The following is a 10,698-nucleotide window of genomic DNA, read 5'->3' as shown; positions in this document are numbered from 1 at the left end:
TGCCTGCCTGGGTTCGGTTTCAGCCCTGCCCCTCCCCAGCGGCCTCAGGTTACCGCCTTCCCTGCCTCTCAAAGTCCGGCTGGTGGGCCACTCAGGGTCAGGTGTGTCTGTATGTCTTTCTTCCAGGGTGGAGCCCACGGAGGCCGGGGACTACAAGCTGTGCTTTGACAACTCCTTCAGCACAATCTCAGAGAAGCTGGTGTTCTTTGAACTCATTTTTGACAGCCTGCAGGATGATGAGGAGGTTGAAGGCTGGGCAGAGGCCGTGGAGCCCGAGGAGATGCTGGATGTCAAGATGGAGGACATCAAGGTGCGCCCAGGCTGAACTGCGGCTACTCATCCCAGATCTCTCGGTTCCGACAGCCGTGCTCCATTTTTCCACCATGGCTGGGGTCCGCATTCACCTGACCCAGCCTCTCTGGTGCCCCCACCTTAATTATGTTTGTAGCAACTCACAGTTAAAATATAGTACCTTTCGAAGAGGCCGGAATTTAAGGGGCTTAAATATCTCATGAAATCTCCATATGAAGTAGTGTGTTCTTAATGCCCCATTCTAACCCTGGCACAGGACGGCTAAGGCCACACAGCTAGCAGTTGGCAAAGCCACAATTTGAACCGGGGCAGTCTGGCTTTGGCAAGCGTGCTGTTGACCACTACTGAGCAATTTTTTTTTACACTTACGTAGGCGTGTAACTCAGAGCAATTCTGAGGAATCGGAGGCCCAGAGAGGTTAATTAACTTGCTCAAGGTCACACAGTCACTCAATAGAGAGAGCAGATTTAGACTCCAGGCAGCCTGGCCACAGCATCTGTGCTCTCAACTCACCCCACATCCCCGAGTTTTATTGATCTCTGCTCCCCAAGAGGGAAAAGCCTGACCCTGCCCCTCCCTCCGCCCCACAGGAATCCATCGAGACCATGAAGATGCGGTTGGAGCGGAGCATCCAGATGCTGACGCTACTGCGGGCCTTCGAGGCACGTGACCGCAACCTGCAGGAAGGCAACCTGGAGCGGGTCAACTTCTGGTCAGCTGTGAACGTGGCCGTGCTGCTGCTGGTGGCCGTGCTGCAGGTCTGCACGCTCAAGCGCTTCTTCCAGGACAAGCGCCCTGTGCCTACGTAGCCCCGGAAGGAAGAATGGGGAAAAGGAGGGCAGCAGGGTACATGCGTGTGAGACCTGGGGGGTCCCTTCCCCGCCCGAGTGCCCTGCTGGAGGGGAGGCTGTACAGTCAGGGCGGAGGTACGGCCCTCAAATGTCTTCTCCCTTCTGGGGGCGGCCAGGCAAGATGAAACACTTGTAGTCTTGGCTGACAGCTCTGGGCTCTCCGGGAGGGGCCGCTCAGGGGCAGCACCTGCTCTCCTGGAGATTGTGCATGGACGGGGGCACTGCAGGATTTGAATGCAACCCTTGGATGCTGTGGCCCGTTGCCACGTCCCCAGCTGTGAATGTGTGTGCCTTAGCCTGAGTCTTCCAGCCTGCACTGGCACGAGGTGTGGGAAGCAGACTCTCCTTTCCTTTCCCTACTAGCCTTCTGAGCCAGGTTCTGGTGGGAGGGGGCTTGGTGTTTGTGGGGCCCCGTGCCTTGCCTGGTCTCCCTGGCACCCCACCGGAGGCCTGCTGCTGCTGCTAGGGGTGGCTGGGGGCGGGAAGGAGACACGGTGCTCTTGCCAGGACAGTCACTTTATTGAGAGGAGGAGCCCAGCCCTCAGCCCAGTGCAGGGGGCGCTCGCCGGGGGGTCTGGTAACAGAACTCTAGGAGCAGAGCCTGCAAGACCACCCGTCCCTGCTGCTCTGCCAGGGCCCCGGGAGAGCTGAGGGGTGGCCCAGCCAAACCTTGTGCAGGCGCCTCGCGGAACCCAGGGTGGTCTGGCCTGGGCACTGGAGTCAATAAATTATGGTCAGAAAATCACAGAGCCTGGTGATTGGGGCTCAGGGACAGACCTGGCCCCCAAGGGGGCAAACCAGGCAGGCGGGAGGGGTCTCCCACGAAGTTCAGAAAAAAGGTCGGGTCGGAGCCGATGGAGGTGGTCGCCTGGGCACAAGAGAAAAATCAGAAAGCGAAGTTTAACTGTGACCCGGGCTGGGCCAGATGGCCTGGGACCTGCAGGGGAGGCCTGAGGACCGAGGGAGTGGGGAGGGGCCCTGACCCCTGCGGTTCGGGGGTGGAGGGCGGAGTCCCCTCTCCCTGAGTGCCCACTCTAGGTGTTCGTCCCGGACCCCACACCAGTGGTGCGTCAGGGGGCTGCAGCCAGGCCCCCGTGTTAGTACGTGTGGAGGGGGGACGGGGAACATTTGTCCCCGCTCCTGAGGTGTTAAGAAAAGCAAGAGATCTTCCCTTGAGAGCACGGCTGTCTCTGGAAGAGACAGAGCAGAGCCCTGTGAGTGAGTTGTGAGAGCCCGGGGTGGGAGGCCCGCCCCACGGTGGGGGAAGGTGAGCAGTCCACATCCTCAGCCTGACAACACAAAAGGCCCACACAGCAGCCGCCAGAAGCTTCTTCCCTTTATTTTAGTTTATTAATAGGATACAGAGTGCAGGCACTTACAGTGGTCAAACCGAGCGAGGAGCGAGTGAGGTCTGCTCAGTGATGGGCCACCTGGGGCCCACCCCGTGGGGGGAGGCCTGGTGGGAGCCAGGAGCCCGTCACAGCCTCCCCACTCGCTCAGCCCTGAGCCCAAGCCACCCCGGGGACCTAGGAGGAGCGGGGGACCCAGGGGGGAGAGAGTGAGGCCGGCAGGGCTGAGGCCTCTGGACCTGGCGAAGGCACCTCCGGCAGCCGAGGCGGGGCCGTGTGGTCAGTACGGCCCAGGAAGGAATATTTACAACTCGGGCGGGGCGTGCAGCGTGGGGCCTGCAGGGCCTGGCCCGATGCCCGCAGCTCCCGCTGCTGAGAAGTGGACATGCTCCTTGGGCCCCGGGTTACCTGCACTCTGGGTGCCTCTGTTTCCAGAAGGCCCGGTCTTCTCAGGCTCTCCTGGCCGGAGAAGCCCCGGGCCAGACCCCCGCCCCAGCCTGAAGCCTCAGAGATGGTGCCCGGAGTGCTTTCCCTCCTCGGGTACTCCGAGGAGGTCCATCCCCCAAAGTGCACCGCCCCAGCTCCCCTGCTGCCCCGGGGCATGGGGCCCCTTCAGTGCGGTGTGCAGCCGGGGATGGGGGCCAAGGTTAGGGTAGAGTCAGGGGCTGCCCGCAGGGAGCCGGTCCTGGTGGGAGGCTGAGGGGGCCAGGGGCAGCGGAGGGGCCCAGACCACCGGAGCTCCTGCACCACGGGCATGCGGAGACCCCCAAAGAACGCCCCCCACCCCCACTGCAGCCGCAGCCTAGTCAAGCAGGGATGGCTCCGCTGGGCGGATAATGGTGGGCCGGCTGGGGGCAGCAGGGGGTCTTCTGCTGCAAAGAGAATAAAGAGAGGCGGGGAGGGGGAGGAGGGAGATGGCAGTGAGGCCCTAAGTAGGAAGAGAATGTGGAGCCGGACCCCCCCCCCCCCCCCCCCCCCCCCCCCCCCCCCCCCCGCCCCCTGTGCCAGTGCCCCATGCTCTCAAGGATGCTAGAGAGCCAGCAGGGGACTTTTGGTGGGACTGTGTGAGTCCCCCCCCCCCCTCCCCCCGACCCCGGGCCTTGGGTCCCTCGTGGGAGAAGTGAGGACAGAGCCTGGCCTGTAGGGCGGGGCGAGGTAGGGCAGGGCTGTGCAACTGCTCAAGTAAGAAAACCAAAGCCAAGACCAGGAGACAAGGTCCCAAGTGAGAAGCCCATGGTGCATGGCAGGCCACCGGCTCAGGCAGAGGACAGGCCTGGGAGCCCTGGGGTCACCCTGACCCACCACCACTTAGTGACTTTTGGGCAAGAGACTCGGTGTCTCTGGGCCTTAGTTTTCACACCAGCCAAATGGGAATGAGGACTCCGTTCCCCACAGGGCGCGGGGAGAGCTCAGGGCAGGAGAGGCCCCAGGAGGCAGGCAGTGGGGGGGGTCCAGCCTTACCTGGGCACGCCAGGGGGGATGCCGGGCGGAATCCGAGCCGGCCGGGAAGGGATCTGAGGCGGGGCCGAGAAGGGGTCGTTGTTGGCCAACACGCTCTGGGGTCCCGGCCTGGACGGGATGGGGGGTGCGACGAAGGAGGCAGCTGGCATGGGAATCAGGGGGGGCCCCGGGGTCGGGCCTCTCACCGCTGGGGGCCGGCCTGGGGGGTGCACGCTGGATATGGGGCGGCGCTGTGGAGTGGGGCTGCGAGGGAGAGCAGAGAGTGTGAGCCGGTGTGGCACAGAGGGGCACAGCAGTGACACAGGTGACAATAGCAAGCCCCAGGTCCCGCCCAGGGACACGCAACCTTGCCGCCACCCGCTTAGCACTGGCTGTGCCCTCATCTCGAACTTGACTACCTGTACCCATTCTTGGCCCCCAAGCCCTTGACCTCACTCCCACGGCCACTTCCCTCCCACCAGCCCTGCTCGGGCTTCCCGGCTGCTCCACCTCCTTGGATCCACCCTCAGTAGCCACAGATCCTTCCAGAGCCCAGCCCTGACTCCCAGTGAGGTCCAACTGCTGCCAGAGGCTGCAGGGCCACAGGCTGCCCGCAGGGCCTAAGCAGACCCGTCCCCCAGGCTGCCCGCCCCGTCCCCACGGAGCTCCATGGCTCCCAGAGGTCTCAGTAGGGCTGGCACCTTCTAGATTTCCCTGACCGGCCCTCCTCGCGCCACCGCCCCCAGTCAGGTGTCCCTGGCTGATGGTCTGCGCTGCCCGTGCCAGGGTCTCATTTCCACCCAACAGCTCTGGGGCGGCTGAGGGGGAAGGGGACGTGCCGGTTAAGACCCGCAGCTGCTCCCGCGGATCATCCCCAACCCGCCCCTCTCACCTGTGCCCTGGGCTCCAGGAGGATGACCCCATGGCCACCACGGCCCGAGCCTCTTGCCCTCTCTGGCTTCCACTGTGGGCTGACCCCGTAAGCAGCCCCAGGAGACAGGTGGTCTTTAACCCTACCCTTGTATCCCTCGAGTGAGGTCCACGCAGGGTAGCCGATCCCACTGTGGCCAGCCCCGGGGGCCCCTCCACCCTGCCCACCCCTCGCGCCGTGCCGCACCCTCCGCAGACTGCAGGGGCCCCGGCCTCACGGACCTGTGGCTGCTGGAGCTCTGGATCCAGGTGTCGTCGACGGGCGGGGGCACGGGCGTGGACACGGTGCTGGTGCTGATGTCCCCGATGATGTTGAGGGCCTCCTTGAGCGCGTGGTACATGCGGAGCATGTCGTCCCGCCTCTGGGCCTGGTCGGCCGACTCCTCCATGAGGCTGCTCTGGTCCGCGGACGAGTACAGGTAGGCCAGCAGCTCGTGGTGGATGAAGGCCTTGGTCTGGGGGCCAAAGGGGGCGCGGTCGGGGCTTGCGGCCACACCCGAGGCCGTCCTGCCCCTCCCTGGACCGCAGGACGCGGGCGGGCGGCTTTCTCCCCAGGGGTCTGCACCTTCACGCGCTCTTCAGGCCCATGTCCCCAGACGCTGGTGATGAGACTTAGCCCAAGGTCCCTGCCTCTTTCCTCCCGTCAGTTACCTGTGGACTGGCTTTTGTTAAAAAACTACCAGTTCCCTCTCTGCCAGAAAAAAAAGTGTGTAAAAGGGGCGCCCGGTGCCTCAGTCGGTTGAGTGTCCCAGCTCTTGATTTTGGCTCAGGTCATGACGCCAGGGTCTTCTTGCTTATGGCGCAGCCTGCTTAAGACTCTCTCTCTCTCTCTCTCTCTCTCGCTCTCTCTCTGCCTCTACTCCTCCCCAACTAGCACACACTTGCTCTAAAATAAAAAAAAATAAACACCACCACCACTACTGTTTCTCTTCATTTTATACTTTGTTCCTTCCAACACCTCCCACAGGATACAGGAATCCTTCGGTTACTTTTGTTGCATTTCTAGGTACACGTGATCGTGTGTACATGACCTTCTACACATAGGAACAAGCTTCCCTATTTTTCAGCACTCCTACCTGTCCGTGATTTTTCTAATCTGACCACATTAGTGACTCTACAAGAAAGCTTTCAACACAAGGGGAGATGTTCGACTTGTTCTCGATTTTCGAGGGAATTCTTCCCGAGCTTCTCCATTAAGGTCCAGAGTGGCTTTGGGGCGCCTGGGTGGACTGTCAGTTGAGGGTCTGACTTCAGCTCAGGTGATGATCTCACAGTCTGTGAGCTGGAACCCCGCATCGGGCTCTGTGCTGGCAGGTCGGAGCCTGGAGCCTGCTTGGATTCTGTGTGTCTCTCTCTCAAAAAAACACTGGGGCGCCTTGGTGGCTCAGTTAAGCGTCCAAGTTCAGCTCAGGTCATGATCTCAGTTTGTGGGCTTTAGCCCTTTGGAGGGGCACCTGGGTGGCTCAGTTGGTTAAGCGTCCAACTCCGGCTCAGGTCATGATTTCACAGTTCATGAGTTCGAGCCCCGCATCGGGCTCTTTGCTGACAGCTCACAGCCTGGAGCCTGCTTGGATTCTGTGTCTCCCTCTCTCTGCCCCTCCCCCTCTCAAAAATAAACAAACATTAAAAAAAAAAAAAAAGCGTTCCTTTGTGACCAAACATGGATTCCTAAAAGAAGACTCCTCCAATTGTCTTTTTAAGAATGGATGTTGAATTTCCCCAAACGAACTTTCAACATCTGCCCAAATGACCAAGCTTGATAGTTTATTTCCCCTCCCCCTTTATACAAACGGAGCCCTCCAGAATATTCTGTTGTGCTCCAGTTTTCCCCCTACGTTATAAATGAGTTATTATCAACCTGGACATCCTCTTCCTCTCCTTTTTCTTTCTTTCTTTTTTTTTTTTGATAGAATGGCTATTTATTAGATCGATTCTTTTTTTTTTTTTTTATGTTTTTAATTATTTTTGAGAGACAGAGACAGACCGCATGAGCAGGGGAGGCTCAAAGAGAAGGAGGTACAGAATCTGAAGCAGGCTCCAGGCTCTCAGAACAGAGCCCGATGCGGGGATCGAACCCACAAACAGTGAGATCGTGACCTGAGCCAAAGTCTGATGCTCAACAGACTGTGCCGCCCAGGCGCCCCTTGATGGATTCTATTACGTGGACAGACATTTCTAATTTTCAGCCACTACAAAACAATGCTGAAGAACATCACCACATACATGCTCCATTTGTAGGCAGGCCCGTGTCTGTGGGAGAACTTCCTGCAAGGGGACTTGTGCGTCGGAGCACACATGCACTTTAAATTTCACAGCTGCGGCAGCGTGTGTATTATCAATCCCGTCTGTACATGAGGGGCTCACTGGCACCCCCACGAGCCTAACAAGGAGACCAGGAAGAACCCAGTGAAAAAGAAAGGACTTGGGATTTTTGTTTCAGACTCTGTTGCATCCTGAGCTTTCACAAGCACATCATAAACCAAAGCTGGTCTTCGTGGCTTCCTGAGCGCCTGGCGGAGCTGAAGGCCTGATGTGTGAGCCCCCCGCACCCTCCCAGCAACCAACAGCGGGAGACATTCGTACAAGCGCGTTTCTCCAACGAGGCCTGACGCCCTGTGAGTCTCGGGAGCCCGCAGGAGGCCACCGCTGGGGACAGGTTCAGTCTGGGTTTTATTTATTTTTTAACTTTTATTTATTTTTGAGAGACAGAGACAGCATGAATGGGGAAGAGCAGAGAGAGAGGGAGACACAGAATCAGCTCCAGGCTGCTCTGAAGCAGCTCCAGGTTCCGAGCTGTCAGCACAGAGCCCCACGCGGGGCCCGAACCCACAGACCTCCAGATCATAACCTGAGCTCAAGTCGGACATTTAACCGACTGAGCCCCCAGGTGCCCCTCAGTCCCACCTCCCACTCTCCTCAGTGACTCCGGGTAGCTTTCTTGACCTTGCCAGGCCTCCCTTTCCTGTCTAGAAAATGAAGATGACCAAGGTATTCTTCTCTTAGGGTCATCACAAGGCTGAAAAAACTTAGAGAAAGTGTATGCACGTGGCGTTCACTTCAATTACCCAGGGAAAGGGGAGCGAGCCCCCTGTGGCCCATACCCTCTGACTTCCCGAGGGAGGCTGGGAACCCTGATTCTGACGTTTAGAAGGTCGTGGCTCACTCTAATTTTAAATGTCACACAAACGTCATTCGACCCGGCTGTGGCGGCCCTGTCCCCTCCCCCGCGGCGGGCGGGCAGGCACTCACGTTGTTGATCATGAGGTGCATGATGGTCTTTGGCATGAGGTCGCGGATGGACTTGTTGATGATGGCCACGTACGAGTCCACCAGGTTGCGAATGGTCTCCACCTGGCGCTCCAGCTGCGGGTCCATGGAGAAGGTGTTCTCCTGGACCCCATCCTCGTTTTCTGCCTGCAGGGGGAGAGGGCCGGCGGTGAGGGCGGACTGTGGCCGGAGGTGGGCTTGGGGAGCCCCCTTCTCTGCAAACTGCTTGCCTGTCCTGCCCACAACCTGCTTTCTGGGGATGTCCCCTGATGGCCGTGTTGGCCCCTAGTGGCCCTGCCTGCCCCTGGCCTGAGCTACCTGGACCTGGGGTGACCACGGCCCAAGGCGGTTGGACCCCCTCACCTGGGGACTAGAGCATGTTAATTTGGGGGGTGAGGGCAGCCATGTTCACTCCCCCTCAAGGACAAAGCAGATGGGATCCCAGGCCATGTGTATCCCTGTCCTTGGCTTTACCTGGAGAACCTTCTGGACTAGGACAACAAACCCTCTCCCCTCTTCTCCTTTGTTTGCTCAGCACACTATGGGCTACGTGCTTGGGAGTGACCCATCCGGTGAGACGCCTCCCCCAGGCTGGGTCAGCACAGCCCGAGGTGTGCCCACCGGGCAGGGCGCCTCCTCACCTGGTCCTTCTCGGGGTAGACCCCAGCCCGGAGAAACGAGGCCTTCCAGCTGTCCACGTCCTCTTGGGAGTCGCAGGCCAGCTCGATCTGCCGCAGGTCCTTGTAGACGTTCCTGCAGCAGGAGGGAGAGGCATGTGGGTGACCCCGCCCCCAGGGGGGGCGCGAGCAGGGTGCAGGGAGCTGAGGCGGGGGCTTCCACCTGACCCAGGCGCTCACAGCTGGGTGGCAGCGGCACCTGTACCGGCTCGGGCTGACGGGACCCCCAGGGAGAGCCTACGGCCTCTCAGACCCTGCGGCGCACAGCGCCCGTGCTCAGCGATGTCTGCATCTGGCAGCATCCGTCGGGGGTTGTTTTTGTGGGTGCGGTCGACTCCTCTCCTTGCCCCGGGCAGGAACTGGCCCTCTCCCGTGCCCTCCCGTGGGAGCCAAGGGCTGCCCGATGCACTCTCAGAAGTGGGCAGGTGTCCCACAGCACCCCTGCCTGGGGGAGCTCCTGTCACAGAGGCCACAGCAAAGTTGACCAAAGGAACATTCTGCGATGACAGTTTTCAACCTGTGTTGTCAGGTGCGGTGGCCAGGCGCCACAGCGGATTCTCTGTGAGCACCAGGAATGGGGCCAGGGTGACGAAGGAAGGAAACCTCACATCATTTTACTTCAGTCAGGTTACATTTAAATAGCTAACTATGGGCCAGTGGCTACTGCACTGGATGGGGAGGGTCTAGAACGTGCCCCGAACCTGGGGCAGGCCTTTGTTGCTCCCCCCCGCTCCTCCCCACTGCCCGGAGCATCACGGTGGCTGGACCTCGGCAGCCATCTTGGAAGAGGAGGAGGGAGGCTCGGGAATAAGGATGGGCCGGAGCGCCTCGGAGCCGCCCACCTGCCCCGGTGGCAACGTCCTGAGAAACCACAGAAGCTTCTAGCTTGTTTCTGTGACTGTGATTCTGGGGTTCCTGAGTTCACTCATAAATGATACGTTGGGTACCATCTTCGCCTTCCCGCACAGGGAATCGCGGGACCGAGGAGGCGGCCTGCTGTGCCCCGAGGAGGAGCTTCCTGGCGGGTCTGTCCCATGACAAAGCCCAGGCTCAGCCACGCCCAAGTGGGTCCCAGAGCTTGAGACCAGCCCAGAACAGAGCAGGGAGAGAGCTATTCCTACACAAAACAGGAGGCTGGCCTCCAACCCCTGGGAGCAATGGGCAGCGGGAGGATGTCCATGTCTGTCGGTCCATCGTGAAGAACCTCCAGGCCCTGGCTCCTGGATGAGGACAGCGAGAGGCCCGTGTCCACGCTCCGCCCGCCGCTGCTCTCAGGCCTCCTGCCGGCTCTCTTCCCAAGCTGATGGAAGCAACTTTGTTTTTGCTGAAGTTCTCCCCACTCTGCCCACCCCCTCCGCCCTCCTGGGCCCTTCTCTTCTGTCTACACATACAGACAGCAGGGTCTCACCCCCTCTGTGACTTAGGACAGGCCACGCAGTAACTACTCCCCAGTTCACACCCTGCCCAGAGCTCGCTCCCCAACTCCCCACCTGGTGTCTCCCAGCCCTCTCTCCCTCAGCGTGGCCCCAACCCAGCCCGATTGTCCCCAAGCCTAACCTGACTCTGCCCTCCCCCCGCCCCAGCTGACAGCAGCTTGGTCCCCGAGCGAGCTCAGGGTCATCAGAAAATGCCTTCCTCTCCTGCACCCACATCCACGCGGACTTGGGGCAGCTCTGACCCTCAGCATCAGCCGCCGCCTCCCCTATGTCCCCAGCCCAGCCCAGCCCCACAGTCTCCTTCCTGGACTAGTGCTATGCAAGCTGTCCTAGTTTCCCAACTCCTGCCCTGCCCCAGGACAGCCACCAGGGGGCGCCTGAGCACCCGTGCAGGGGCCAGTCCCTCCTCTGCTCAGACCCTCTGCCATCACTCCAT

The 10,698-nt window shown here is 60.3% G+C and overlaps 2 protein-coding genes across 7 annotated transcripts in view; one reads left to right on the top strand and one right to left on the bottom strand.

The window, feature by feature from the left end:
- The window catches only part of TMED1 (transmembrane p24 trafficking protein 1), a 2,525-nt gene extending 617 nt beyond the window's left edge, over positions 1-1,908 (top strand). The window contains exons 2-3 of the mRNA XM_029916396.1: positions 40-310; positions 903-1,908. Of these exons, the coding sequence (XP_029772256.1) occupies positions 40-310; positions 903-1,121 (490 nt within the window). The 3' untranslated portion in view covers positions 1,122-1,908. The remainder of the gene's footprint in view (positions 1-39; positions 311-902) is intronic.
- Positions 1,909-2,481: 573 nt separating this feature from the next.
- Positions 2,482-10,698, bottom strand: part of DNM2 (dynamin 2) — a 56,386-nt gene continuing 48,169 nt past the window's right edge. For 4 of the 6 annotated variants that reach the window (XM_029916388.1, XM_029916392.1, XM_029916387.1 and 1 more), the window contains 5 exons: positions 8,791-8,902; positions 8,132-8,296; positions 5,105-5,337; positions 3,974-4,216; positions 2,482-3,384 (listed from right to left, as the gene is read on the bottom strand). In XM_029916388.1, the coding sequence (XP_029772248.1) occupies positions 3,315-3,384; positions 3,974-4,216; positions 5,105-5,337; positions 8,132-8,296; positions 8,791-8,902 (823 nt within the window). In that variant the 3' untranslated portion in view covers positions 2,482-3,314. The remainder of the gene's footprint in view (positions 3,385-3,973; positions 4,217-5,104; positions 5,338-8,131; positions 8,297-8,790; positions 8,903-10,698) is intronic. The other 2 variants (XM_029916390.1, XM_029916389.1) reach the window with 1 other exon arrangement.

Source organism: Suricata suricatta, chromosome 12 (genome assembly GCF_006229205.1).
Source record: "Suricata suricatta isolate VVHF042 chromosome 12, meerkat_22Aug2017_6uvM2_HiC, whole genome shotgun sequence".
NCBI classification, from domain to species: domain Eukaryota; kingdom Metazoa; phylum Chordata; class Mammalia; order Carnivora; family Herpestidae; genus Suricata; species Suricata suricatta.
Note: the sequence above shows the minus strand (reverse complement) of the source record. Positions and strands in the feature narration are given on the sequence as shown.